Raw genomic sequence first — 14,200 nt, 5'->3', positions numbered from 1 at the left:
ACCCCAACTCTACTTCAAAATCCTCCTTTTTTTTTTAAAATAACACAAACACAACACGACTGTCTCTATCTTTTACTTGTGACACAACACTGCAGAAAAAGTCAAGTAAATCCAGTTATGTAATGTTTGGTGTGCAACATTCATGGAAGAGTAGTGATGAGAACTTGAGAAATGGCAAGGTGAAAAATAGTAGCAGTTCACATTAAAACAAGAAAATCTTGACATGACTTTTTGGCAGCAACCTTGTACTGAGCGACATTCTCCTCATAAAACTTGAAATAAGTGTCAACATTTTCACATTATTCAAATTCACAACAAAAATTACAATTTAGTGAACAGAAAAATTAAGTCTCTTTTGTTGACAGCACCATTATTTGCCATCTACTTGAAATGAAATAAGCACACAAACCGAAACAAAAAATTCACTTCAAGTTTTACCATCTCAGGAAAATCAAATCAAGAAAAATCAACAGTGAAACGCCACATATTCCGTGATCTCAACACTGCCCCTGGCGGTCTGGGGGGGACATCACAGAACGCCAAGTTGAACACTTAATGGGGTTCCAATCGCCCTCCCCATGAAATAAATCGAAACAAAAAAGCCTCGAAAGTCAAACTATCATGAAACAAGTCTGCATCTTAGTGAGCATCTAAAGACACAGGTGCTCGTTATATTAATTTTCAGATATAAGCGTCAAAATTTAAATGAATTAACACTTGAAATGTGTCATTCAGCGTAATGAATGTTTGCATTACACAAGTTTCACATTTTAAATAGCATTACTGAACTAAATCAACTTTTTCATATTATTTTTTAACGCACACCTGTACTTTTCCCTACAATTATTCTTTTGGGGGACGAGGAAGATTCATCATCCCTTGACAGGCACGACACAAGAAATGTGCCACGCGGGAAAGGACTTTAATGGGAATCCTCAAAAGACGAGGACTGACTTTCATTTTTGTCTTGCATAAAAAATAGGCATGTTAAAATGTTAGTTTTTGCAATTCCAAGTTTGAAGTCAATCCTGTTTCCTATTATTTTCAAAAGAGAGTTTGAAAGTCAGTGTCACGTAACAATTTGACCAGTTCCGTCACTACGTGTCTTGTGTTCAGGTAGTTTTCAGTCATGTATGTGTGTAACCGAAGACCTCCACCAAGACCTAAACACAGCTGAGAAATAAACGAGTCTAACATTAAGAGGGTCATAGCTAAAACGAGGCAAAGTTGGTGAGCCATTTTCCCCCACTGGGAACGTAGACTCAGCATGATGTCCGATTAAAGAAAACATTACTGTACCTCCACATATGTTGAACAAAAAGCAAAATTGTTTTGCAAGGGCACACAAAGACAATCTGTACAAATCTGAGCAAATTTCCTACGTATTTACTTAGCACACTTTCTTGTGTGTATGTGGGGCCCCTCTCAATTTAAAAGTCAGCAAGTGTGGAACCTACTTGAGTTGACAAAATGAGATGTTCATTGCGTTTCATTGAATACACATGAGAAATTCTGACCTGAGATGTTAACGCTTCATGTTAAATGAGATTATCTTATTTTAAATAAAAACAAACATTTTCTCATTTTAGTTTAAAACAAAACTCTAGATTGACGTTACCTGCTAAACTTTCAAATTTGGTCAATTTTACTTCCCCCCACACACAAATCAAGACAATTTTAAGCGGAGTAAACCATGGTCAGCAAAGACAAAGGGAAATGATCAAAACAAAAGTACGAGAGAGTGTGACCATTCGTCGTGCTGCCAACTTGGTTCATTTTTGTTCTGACATTCTGACCAAATTTATCGTGCTAGCATCATCTTCTGCATATGATCAGTATTAACTGACTACCGGACAAAATAGCACAACTCCTCTCTGCACCATTTGCAGAAATGACCATGTGTTTTTGTCCAAAATGTACACAGTCCATCCCATTAAAATAAATCCCTACGTTGGTTACTTGGCCAAATTACTGAGCGTCAAGAATTGGCTTGCAATCTTTGGCAATGCAATTCAAGGGGAAGTCAACCAGACCATTTTCTTTACGGGAATATGTTCTCTGCAACCCCACTGGTCTAGCATCTGTGCAATATGATTTGAACAGTAAAATCCAACCGTTTTTGTCCATCTGACGGAGCGGCCAGTTTGCAACCTGCGGTCGACTCATGACAGTCGGTCAGGGATCAGTTAACAACCAATCACGGCCCACCTGTTTTCTGTCACTTAGCCATGCCGTGTTGAGACTAGTGAAGGCACGCTGTGAAAATATTTTGGGGGTGGGGGTGGGGTTGACTTCACCTTTCATGGCTCAACAAACCAACCGTTTGTGTAGTTAGTTAGTGATTGTTTTGGTTTTGCAATGTTTCAACACAACGACAGCGAGATGAAAATGGCCAGGTAGTATGTTGAAGGCAGACATATTCTGTAGGCAGAGGTGTTTTCTAAAATGTTGACAAAGGTGGATTAAATTTTGACCGGTCGAGGCCGATCTGGAGAATAATGGCATTACCAGTGCTGGGTGGCCAGTTAAATGTTGTGGATGTCGGTGAGGTAGACCAGTGATACCAAACTACTGAGCCGCGGCAATTTCACTTACTTGGTTTGGAAATGATTTACAACAAATAATTTACCTTTGCTGATCTATCTATGCCAGTGATGTATTGTGACAGACAGAACAATTAAATGCTCTTCTGATGGTGTTCAATTAACCTGCATGTCATCCTGTTGCCATTCATACAACAGAATAATGCAAGTAATCCCCCCCCCACCAAGAGACTTATGATTGCCTTTTGATGCCACAAAATGGAGCCAAAGCAGTACTTTTCTTTTAGACAGGGCTTGGTGCCATCTTCATGGTGTTTCGGAAAGAGCACAAAAATGTGAATCGGAGAATATTTTGCCCCGCCACCCCCCCCAAAAAAAGTCGGCAAATAAGTGAAATTGCAAATGCGTCGGTGGGGGGCACACCATACATATTAGGGCTGAACAATTAATCAAATTCCATCTAATAATGCAATATAAGAGAATGCAATTTTTAATTCACACCAGGCAGTTCAAGTTACTGTTTTGTGAAACATGAACATATACAGTGTGTATATATTATATATATATACATATACACACACACACACACACACACCCACACACACACTTTTGTTCTGCAGTAAATTGGGAATTTCTCCATTGTGAGACAAAGGATTTCTTTTCTTGTCTTATAAGACAACAGATTTGTTTGTAATCAAATATGACTTTCTGACTTATGTTTTTGCCACGCTTGTTTGGCAGAATTGTGAAGTTGTCGGAGTGAATTTTAACTAAAGTGGATCAAGATGTGTGTCTTATTCATTTGGGCTACACTTACCCTTATTTTAGCATATAAGACCAAAACCATTTTTGGATAATAAAACCTGACCTTGAAAAAAATAATCACAAATGAAATAGCAATTAAATGATTTTCAAAATTGTTCAGCTCTAATACATACTTTTTGCTATTTGTGTTTGGTGGTGTGCCAGGAGATATTTTTTTTTTCTTTAAAATACGCAACTTGGTTCAGTAAAGGTCGGGAAACGCCGAGGTAGACGGCCACATAACGTGGAGGGGTGGCACACAAACAGAAGCAAGTAAATGTTTCAGACTTCGCCAAAATTGGTGTGGCCCGTCTCCTTAGCATGCTCGCGGGCCTCCTTCTGTCCTACCAGGCCCGTCTGGCAGACCATGCACCGCAGTGCAAAGCGGTTGACGTCCGTGAATTGGCGCTTGCGGCGAGCCTCGTCGGCCAGCTCCAGGGCCTGCGCCAGGATGATGTCATCGCCGGTGGAGAAGATGGTCTGGGGGGGCGCGCCGGGCACCTCCCTCTGCAGCGGGTCATAATGGATGCCGTCGTAGATGAGAAGCACGCGCTTGCGGTAGCCGGCGTCCTCCCCAAAGCGATCCACGCGTACAGTCTGTGTATCCACCACGCAAATCTCGTACTGGTAAAACTTGGACAGGATGGACACTTCGATGGCGCCACCCCATGTGTCGTCGCGCCGGATCCAGGCACAGTAGTCCTCGTTGCTCTTGCCCAGAACAGCCTCAGAGTACGCTGCCGGGTCACTGGAGACGATCTGGGCGATGAGGCCGCGCATCTCCGGGGCGCACGCCGGGTCGTACACGCCGCCCTCCACCACAAAGTTGACACTGGTGAACAGGCACGAGTTGTCGGCCGGCACCACGCGGCGCGCCAGTGTTGGTAAAGCGTTCAAGCGAGGCGTTTTGGTGACGATGGGATGGGTGCCCAGCTTGGCCTTGTTTTTATCCTCCTCCACAATAAGCGTGTCGCCTGTGGGGGAATGACCACACCACATTACTACGGTGGTGGAACCTCCACAGCACCTTTTTTTTCCCCCTTTAAAAATATCCCTTATTTCCAGAATAGGGGTTACCAAATTTTTACACAGAGTAACATCTTACAAACCGCACCCCCTCAAAAAAAAAAAAAACTCAACTCACCAAGTAACATCACAATTACGTTAAAATGTACTGTACATAAGTGCATCTAAAAATATGTTTGATATTTTTTTCCCCAGGGTCAGGGAAGGCACGCTTCAATTGTGCCACACAAATCCTTCAGACAGGAAAAAGCCGACTATCGCTTCTTCAATGAATTTCAAATGAAATACAGCAATCGAAACAAAAATTTGAGGATAATTGTTCAAGAGAATATTTGACATACCTGTCAATTTTCTTTTAATTCACAGTATTTTCTTTAAAGGAAAGTTTGACTTTTTGCCCTTGGAAAAAAAAGCCTTTTATTTAAAACCACTGCTCGAAATAAGCGGGTTCACATCGCGAGTAATGAGTCCAAATTCAGATTTTGCATTGAAAAGAAAAACGAAGTGAGAATGCCCTTCTTTCAAAGAGGACCACCGGCCAGGCCAAAATCAGAAAAATCATTGATTTGTTTTTTTTTAACAAACTACTGCAAAGATATACATAATAAATAAATAATAAATAACTGCATGATAGCTTTGCACATCTTTGCATCCACTGATGAACCGTGTGCAGATTTATTTCGATTTGTGTTTTTTGTGATTAACTCTGAATTTCTCACAAGGGTTATTTTTGACCAGTCTTCATGTCAAATTTATGAACTGCAATTGATAAGCTGTTCATTTTTTTGCGTTCACTAGACAGCTTTGTTTTTGAAAACCTGATGAAAATAAATTCACACATGAGTGTAAAGAAGCATACACTTCAGCAGGGGTAGCCAACCCATGGCTTACGAGCCGCATGCGGCTCTTTGGCTGGTTCAATGTGGCTCCCGGGCTTTCACACGACTAGCGTCGAAAATGCCTCGGCAGAGGCAATGCCATTCAAACAAGGCACTAAATTCACAGAATTTACTACGTTAGCCTATCATCAATCCCGTTACTTGATTGACATAGAGGGCAACCAATCAGATGACTGCATTACCGCTCATGAGCAAACAACGGCGCTAAGCTAGTCAGCGAATTACCTCTGATTTTAAGGCAGGGGTGCCTAATACGTCGATCAAAATCGACCAGGAGCCAGCGAATTGATCCCAAGTCGACCGCAAGGGGTGGGAGGAGAAAATGGGTGGGGAAAAAAAAAAAGATTTGTTTGTTTGTACCTTTAGTGTTCGTTCATTTTCGGCCTGTTCCGACTGTTACTCATCGTAGTGTGCGTGCACATGTGCGCACGCGAGTGCACTGGTGGGCACCTTAGTGAGTGTGTGTGTGTGTGTGTGCGCGAGGAAGGGTATGATGCGGCTCTTTACAGTAACACAGTAAAAAAATTGGCTCTTCGTCTCTGACTGGTTGGCCACCCCTACACTACAGTGACTGGCTGTAACCTGTTGCGTACAGACAATAGCAGTGGTATTTGGAAACCCAGTTCAGATTAGCAGCAGGTACAACGTGTGTTTACAATGTGCTTGCTTGATATAGAACATACTGCACATACATGGTGGCTATTTGCATTTGAGTTGACCCACCGTTCAGTTGTTCGATGCGTCAATGGCTGTGTTCAGACTGCAGGAATATGTGATCCCAAACAGACTGCGGTACATACTTTTATCTCTGGTAGACTTAATTATTGTAATGGTCTTCTGACTGGAGTCCCTCTAAAAAGCATATGTTCTCACCACAACAACGGTTTTACACTAGCTCCCAGTCAGCAATAGAACAGATTTTAAAGTTCTGCTACTTGTCCATAAATCACTGAATGGTTGAGGTCGTAATATATTAAAGAAATGCTCATGAATATAAACCAAGTAGGGTTCTGAGGTCCGCAGACTCGGGTCAATTAGTGGAGACCAAATTTCAAATCAAATATGGTGAAACAGCATTTAGCTGTTGTGCCACATAGAAATGGCGTTAAGCTGCCAAGAGAAGTGAAGTCAGCTCCAAGTGTAAACACTTTTAAATCCGGATTAAAAACTGCTTTTCCCCCCTCCATACTTATGATCGAGGTCAGGGGTGGCCGACCAGTCAGAGAGTAAGAGCCAATTTTTTACTGTGTTACTGCTAAGAGCCACATCATGCACATAGGCACACATAAGCATCATCACATCCCTTCCTCTCGCTTGCACACGCATGCGCGCGCACGCACACACACACCTACCTCTGCTATGCCACATGTATTGTAAATGTCCCACACCAACATGATAATGACAGAAATTATTACAGGCCAGTCACTTTCAACAAGGAATATTGTGTGCACTGCCTCACACATACACAAACTCTCACTTCAACCAAGTCCACAACAAAAATATAAGAACGTTTTTCTCTTACTATGCATGTTGCTTAGCGACTTAGTGCAGGGACCTCTGGCATTCCTTCTCTTGGAACAATGCTCTTCAAATCTGGCTTGCATTCCGTTGTTGCCACTCAAAGCAAGCACTATCTGCATGTGAGCTACAGTGGTTACTCGGGTCAGCCTGCCACATAGGGCAAACGTTTTTGCCCGAAGATCGACTTTTGAAGCAACCAACTTCCCATGATGAGCAATGGCCGGCCCGAACATGAACGAAACCGAAAAACACAAATCTTCCCCCCGCTGCCATTCCCTCCTTCCACCCATCGCGGTCGACTTGGGACCAGTTCGCAGGCTCCAGGTCGATTGCGATCGATGTATTGGGCACCCCTGCCTTAAAATCTGCGGTAATTCCCTGACTAGCTTAGCGCCGTTGTTTGCGCATGAGCGGCGATTCAGTTGCCCTCTGACTGGTTGGCCTGTATGTATGATAGGCTGACGTAGTAAGTTCTGTGTATTTAGCGCCGTTGTTTGAATGGCAGCCTCACCACCGAGGCTTTTTCGACACTTGTCATGTGAAAGCCCGGGAGCCGCATTGAACCAGTCAAAGAGCCGCGGGTTGGCCGCCGTTGATCTAGGTCTTTTCAAGCATTTTTTAAATCATTCATTCTTTTCCCAAATGTTTTTCTTGCACTCTTTAGTTTGTTTAAAGATAACCCTTATTTGTCCCACACTGAGGAAATTTGCAGTCTAACAGCAGCAAAATTGGGGCGGGAGGGGGGGGGGGGGGTAGAAAAGTTGTTTTCTAAGTGACTTTTTACTCCTTTACTTTGATTATAAATCTCGAACTATTTTTTTGTTTGTCAATGCTTTTAGATCATGAGCTTTTAATTATGTCGAGCATAGTCAGTTACTTGGTTTATGAAGTGTGACATATAACGCAACCTTGCCATGCTTATTGACTTGAAAGTCAATGAGCATCACGCACGTCCGTCTGAGAAGCAACGTGTGATTTCCAAAGCAAATTGACAAGGTGGCGGTCACTTTGTGTGACGCTTGCGTCATACCAGACTTGATGGGGTAGTCCTTGAGGTGAGCGTCCCCGTTGCGCAGGTCCAGGCTGGAAGGCGGGTAGCCCACCATGATTTTCTGCACCTCGCAAGGGATGCCGGTCAGCTCCTCCACTTTGCTTTTTAACTCTTGCACACACGATTGGTGAGTCAACCCTTGCATCACGTGACTCCCGTTTTTTGTCTTACAGCGAAGACGCAACATCCTGCCTGATAGGTGGGACAAAAATATGGAAGCTTGACAACAGCAACAATGACAGTTTGGACATAAAGTTTATGACGCTCTTCTAACATGACACACCCATTTGACTTTTTTTGTCTTCAAATCAAGAATATGACTTTTTGTTTTAATGTTACCCTTTTTTGATATGGTTTTTTTTCTAAAAACATTCAACATTTTCCTTAAAAATGATACAACTACGGGCGGCCCGGTAGTCCAGTGGTTAGCACGTCAACTTCACAGTGCAGCTCCGGCCTCCTTGTGTAGAGTTTGCATGTTCTCCCTGGGCCTGCGTGGGTTTTCTCCGGGTACTCCGGTTTCCTCCCACATCCAAAACATTGTCCCTAGGTGTGAATGTGAGCGTGGATGGTTTTTCGTCTCTGTGTGCCCTGCGATTGGCTGGCAACCGATTCAGGGTGTCCCTCGCCTACTGCCCTTGACCTTTTTTCTGAGCAGTACATATGTGACGTGCGGTTGGACCGTTGCTGGTGGTCAGGAATAATGTTAGCACAGGCATGATACATTGTTCAATGATTCGATGTTTTTATCTTAATCTGCATTCATGTTGTTCATGTTATTTCTACCAGGTTTTTTTTTTGCAGCACATTTTTGCGATGCGGTTCCCATGCAGTGGGTAGAAGAGGGGTTGAAATAACATGATGGGTTGATGGATATAGTGAGCGAAGATATGAGGGCAGTTGGTGTTAAAGAGGAGGACGGAGAAGATAGACTTTGGTGGAAAAGAAGAAGACGGTGTGACAAACCCTAACGGTACCAGCTGAAGGGAAAAGAAGAAACAAAATCAATCAATACAATAACAAATGGGCATCCGTGCGATGCCTGAAGGCATAGGTTTTGTGTCAACCGTTTCTTTTAGTCAAATTATTTGAGTAATATGACTGTTTCAGTGGTAGTGGACTATTGTCCACTAATCTGCTGATAACAACAGCTTTGTTTTGCTTTTTGCATGCTCGCAAAACAACTTTGATTTTGTCACAAGAGAAAGAAGAAACTTATTCGAATTATGACAATTAACTGTGGGGTGGTGGGGGAAAATGTGTTAAGCGAAGCTAACATTATAACCCGTCTGTGGACATTCATGCTTTTTTTTTGCCCTACAGACAGCCATCTTTGTCTTTGCATCACACAATCACAGTAACAAACAACCTTTTCACTTCAAATATATTACTTTTTTCTTGAAGATATGCAATATTTTCTGAACAATGCACCCTACAAAAAAAGTTTCTTAAAAAAATAAACATTTCGAGATATGCCACTTTTAAAAACTTTGCTGGAATTGTACATATTTTTTGGGTAGAAAAAGTGTAATGTATACCCTTGAAAGCACATACCACACATATAAAAAAATACTGAAAAAAACTCGGTTTAGGGCTTTTCTATAATATATGACTTCTGTTAATTATTTTCCCCCTGAAAAATATTGTTTTCTTCTCTCAAAAACAACTTTTTTCCCTCACAAAACACAAAATTACGAGTTTTCTTCACCTTTTCAATGCAAAGTATTTAAATTGAGATTTCGCAGAACACAAAGTTTAAAAAGTATGTAAAGACTATTATTTAATTTAGAAAGTTGTGACACTACTGTTTACCAAACTGACGATGACAAAGCGCGCGTGTGCATACATAAACACAAAAACGACTTGACAGCAAGATTGCTTTGTTTTGTTTTGCTGCCCTTTTGTTCAGACGCGATACTGTTGTTTTCAAATGTTAGCGGGACAACTTGCATTTTCACATACCCTGCGTTTACGCGTCAAATAAACTTCGTATTGCCATTATTGTAATGATGATTACTGATGACGAACCTAAGGTATTAGTAGATGGGGAATGTGTGTCGAGCGAAGCTATCCTGTGCTAGCATGCTAACCTGTCCATTAACTTAGCGTTCAGTAGACATTTTCTCTCCAAGCGGTCATTTTCATCCTGTTCTTGCCCTCGAAATGAGCAAGCTCATTTTAGTGACATTCACGCTGTATTTTTTTTGTTACCTGTATTTGCTCGTTTCCAGCACGTCGAACAATGCAAACACAACTACGGGGCGGGATGGGACGTCAAAAACGTACGTTCGACGTCATGACGTGACACTACCGTAAGTTCTCTAATAGCTCACTATTAGATTCTTGCGGTGATAATTGGTAACCCGTATGCCCATTTTAAATAACAACCTCAGACGCTTCGTCATGCAGTCAAAGTTGAAGTAAATGTACAAAAATATAATTATTACTATCAATAACAATAATAGTAATAATAATGAGGGGAAACTATGCCTTTCGAACTTTATCCTTCCCCTAAAACCCATATTCACAACAACTCTAAGCGGTTCTTCCTCAATGTTTTGCACAAACACTACCTGAAAAAAAAACATTTAGTCTCCAAGTGCGACTCTCATAAACAACATTAAAGTACAGTGTAAGACTCTGTTCTCCAAAAACAATAGGACGTTGTATTACCATACCATTAAATATATTAGTCGGTCACTGTAGGATTATGTCTTGCAATTAAAAAATGAAAATAAGAACCATAAAAATCTACTTAAATAACGATTAAATTAAAAAAAAATGTACGTAAAAGCTGTACTGTATGTAAAAGTGATAAATAATGAGTTAATTAAAATTTGTATCATTTACGCCACAATTGACTCAAATTTATTTGTAGAGGCACTTAAAAAACAACCATTGCTGCACGCAAAGTGTTGTCTAGTACATGGAGTAAAACACCATAACAAAAACATTATAACATTCATTCATCTTCCGAACCGCTTGATCCTCACTAGGGTCGCGGGGGGTGCTGGAGCCTATCCCAGCTGTCTTCGGGCAGTAGGCGGGGGACACCCTGAATCGGTTGCCAGCCAATCGCAGGGCACACAGAAACGAACAACCATTCGCACTCACACTCACACCTAGGGACAATTTAGAGTGTTCAATCAGCCTGCCATGCATGTTTTTGGAATGTGGGAGGAAACCGGAGCACCCGGAGAAAACCCACGCAGGCCCGGGGAGAACATGCAAACTCCACACAGGGAGGCCGGAGCTGGAATCGAACCCGGTACCTCTGCACTGTGAAGCCGACGTGCTAACCACTGGACTTATATTATAACACAATTAGAATAAAAATGTGATTGAAAACGGCTTCTTGAACTTTAACCAAGTGATTCTGCCACATACAAGACTGTACCACTAAAGCAGTGGGTCTGAACCTGGGTTCGAATTAGTCTCAGTGGTTCGATGGAGCCTCAGACATGTAGATTAAGACACACTCGACTCAACATGTCAATTAGTTATGACACGCCCGCCTGGCCATCACTGGCTGTAGATGATCACATTGCTTGTCCAATCTGTGCTGCGTGAAATTTAGTTCGCTCAATTCTCGTCGTGTGACTGTCGTGAAAGTACGTCATGCACGGTTCATTTTGTGCATTTAACAACAATTTACACATAGCTTGTAAAATCTGGTGTTGGACCAAATACAATGTCTTTAATAAGAGAATAAATATAATATAATCATTAATTTAAGTTTGTTTTCAAGGAAAGAAAAAGAAAATGGATGGTTGGATAACAATATTCAACAAAACAGTCAAAATTGCGATACAAGTTATTTAATATTCTATTTACATGACAAAAAGATGTGCAAATACAAGCGGGTTTATACAACAAAAACATAAGTACGAATAATTGTAATAAACCATGATTTTTCTTTCATGCAATGAAAAGCATTGTCATAATACATAATATAATAATACCTTATTTAAAAATGGGGAAACAATTAAATCAAGTGTTTAATTAAACAGCAAGCCAACAGTAAATAAATACAACATATTTTAAATGTAATGTAAAGTATGTCTATTGGGGTGTGTCCTTGTGAATGACATCAGAAACTGGAGACAGGTTAGCCAGCTAGTCTGCATGTGAGCGACTGGGCTCGAGTTGTGGCATAAAGCAGCTCCTTGTGAGTGTTTAAAAAATAAAGTAAAATAAACAATAAATGGCTGAAAGTGTGCTGCACCTGTGATTTTCCTTACCTATTTGCAGAGCATTACAGTACCATTTTACTTCAACAAGCAGCAGCAGTGCATCTGAAGCTTGCTCTGACCACAAATTTTCACTTGCAAAACACACACACAAAAAGCAACCCAGCATAGGCTCATAATTAGAAAAATATAAAGTGAGGCACGAGTAAGTCATGATACAGTACTACTATGTCTATATGCAGTAAATAAAGTGTTGCCTTGAGATGCGAGTTTAATTCGTTCTGTGACCACACTGTTGTAGCCTGCATAAAAATAAAAATAATAATAATACTGTTTTTTTTAAACAAGAAAATTCCGATACTGGGCGGCCCGGTAGTCCAGTGGTTAGCACGGCGGCTTCACAGTGCAGAGGTACCGGGTTCGATTCCAGCTCCGGCCTCCCTGTGTGGAGTTTGCATGTTCTCCGCGGGCCTGCGTGGGTTTTCTCCGGGTGCTCCGGTTTCCTCTCACATTCCAAAAACATGCGTGGCAGGCTAATTGAACACTCTAAATTGTCCCTAGGTGTGAGTGTGAGTCCGAATGGTTGTTCGTTTCTGTGTGCTCTGCGATTGGCTGGCAACCGATTCAGGGTGTCCCCCGCCTACTGCCCGGAGACAGCTGGGATAGGCTCCAGCACCCCCCGCGACCCTAGTGAGGATCCAGCGGCTCGGAAGATGAATGAATGAATGAATTCCGATACTTATTTTCCTTTAACGAACTGATTGCCAGCTATTTTGAAACCCTTCTTTATCCTACCATGTAAAGATGTACCTGGGATTGAATGCCTGGATTCTTTAAAAAAAAAAATGTGAAAAACATTTTAGGCATTGAATGAGTTCACCAGGTTAAAAAAAAAACTAAACAAAACAAAGCAAACACCCCCCACTGAGTACTTTACTGTAATACTGTACTGACATTATTGATATTACAGATACAACAACTCAGTAAGTTATAATCGGATTTTTTTTGTTGGTTTGTTTTTTCACAGAAGATAAGGAATATATGCCTGTTTGTATTGTTAGAATTTACATGTCCTGTTGCACCGATGGTGTTCAAATTGCTTGAAGGGGTGCAACACTGTGACATCAATAAGATAAGATAAGAAAACCTTGATTAGTTTCACAATGGACAATACTGATGTGTATGGCGTTTTGTATTGTGTTTTAGCATTAAGATAGCAGACATTCCTGGGTCTCATCTGGGTCCTGTCCTGGGTATGACGTTAAACTGCATCCAACTGGTCCTCCAGGTTGGGGGTTGGGCGTGAGGTTAACAACCTCACCCTGTAAAAACCTGCTGCCTTGTAGGTTGGGTTTCTTTAGACAAAGGCTAGGAGAAGGCAACTCTGAATCCAAATCCCCCTGCTGCCTCGCAGGGTCTGCCTCTTAGGCATTGGCTACGGTGGTACATCCTACCAGTGTACCCGGAGTGGAGCCCCGACAGGCAGGGTCAGACACGCAGTCAGCGACCCTGGCAACTCCTGCAGCAGACCCGGTCCCAAGTGTATTGGTTCATCCTCTCCCTTGGGCGCCGATCGGTGACGCCGAGAGGGGGACACTACAGCCTGGGCAACTCAGTGTCTCTATATCCCCCGCCCAAGCCTTCGACGCGCACTGGAGAGTGGTCTCCACCGAAGTCACAAGACTTCGTAAAGCAACCACGGGAAGAGGCACTTACCGGTTCATTAGAGCTCCGGCCAATTGGCGTAGAGCCGGAGCGCCAGGGGCCTCGTCCGACGGTGGGAGGAGTCATCGCACTCCATTGGCTAGCTACCGCCCGCCCCAAACTGGGCAGCCCCCAGTCAATAGGGTGCTAGCCCGTCACACTCGCGTGCTCTACTGGGTGCGTAGAGAGCAGGGGAAACCCGGAAAGCGAGTGCCTCCATGCACCAGGCAAAACACGCAAGAGAAAGAAGTCCCCAGCACTTCGCATAGCAAGCTGGAACGTCAGAACTATGTGCCCCGGAATGTCCCCCGACCCGACTCAGATCACTGACCTAAGAAAGACCGCCATCATTGGGAAGGAACTGGCCCGCTTGAACATCGATGTGGCCTGCCTCCAGGAGACACGCCTGCCAGACAGCAGATCCCTCAGGGAAGAAAACTACACCTTCTTCTGGCACGGTCA

The 14,200-nt window shown here is 42.5% G+C and overlaps 1 protein-coding gene across 1 annotated transcript; it reads right to left on the bottom strand.

Annotated features, from left to right (window-relative positions):
• Nucleotides 1-57: 57 nt before the first annotated feature.
• Nucleotides 58-10,151, bottom strand: yod1 (YOD1 deubiquitinase). The gene is made up of 3 exons (XM_052077133.1): nucleotides 10,056-10,151; nucleotides 7,824-8,036; nucleotides 58-4,321 (listed from the first exon to the last, which is right to left on the bottom strand). The coding sequence occupies exons 2-3, from the start codon at nucleotides 8,029-8,031 to the stop codon at nucleotides 3,630-3,632; spliced, it is 900 nt and encodes a 299-aa protein (XP_051933093.1). The 5' UTR covers nucleotides 8,032-8,036; nucleotides 10,056-10,151; the 3' UTR covers nucleotides 58-3,629.
• Between the last annotated feature and the right edge of the window lie 4,049 nt (nucleotides 10,152-14,200).

The sequence above is a fragment of the Hippocampus zosterae genome, chromosome 9, assembly GCF_025434085.1.
Source record: "Hippocampus zosterae strain Florida chromosome 9, ASM2543408v3, whole genome shotgun sequence".
Lineage (NCBI taxonomy): Eukaryota > Metazoa > Chordata > Actinopteri > Syngnathiformes > Syngnathidae > Hippocampus > Hippocampus zosterae.
The sequence above is the reverse complement of the archived record's forward strand: the minus strand, read 5'-3'. Positions and strand labels throughout refer to the sequence as shown.

Coding starts and splice junctions, on each gene's coding strand:
- yod1 (XM_052077133.1), bottom strand. CDS start 8,031: ATGTTGCGTCTTCGCTGTAAGACAAAAAACGGGAGTCACGTGATGCAA. Junction 4,322..7,823: donor GGACTACCCCATCAAGTCTG/GTATGACGCAAG, acceptor ATTCCCCCACAG/GCGACACGCTTATTGTGGAG.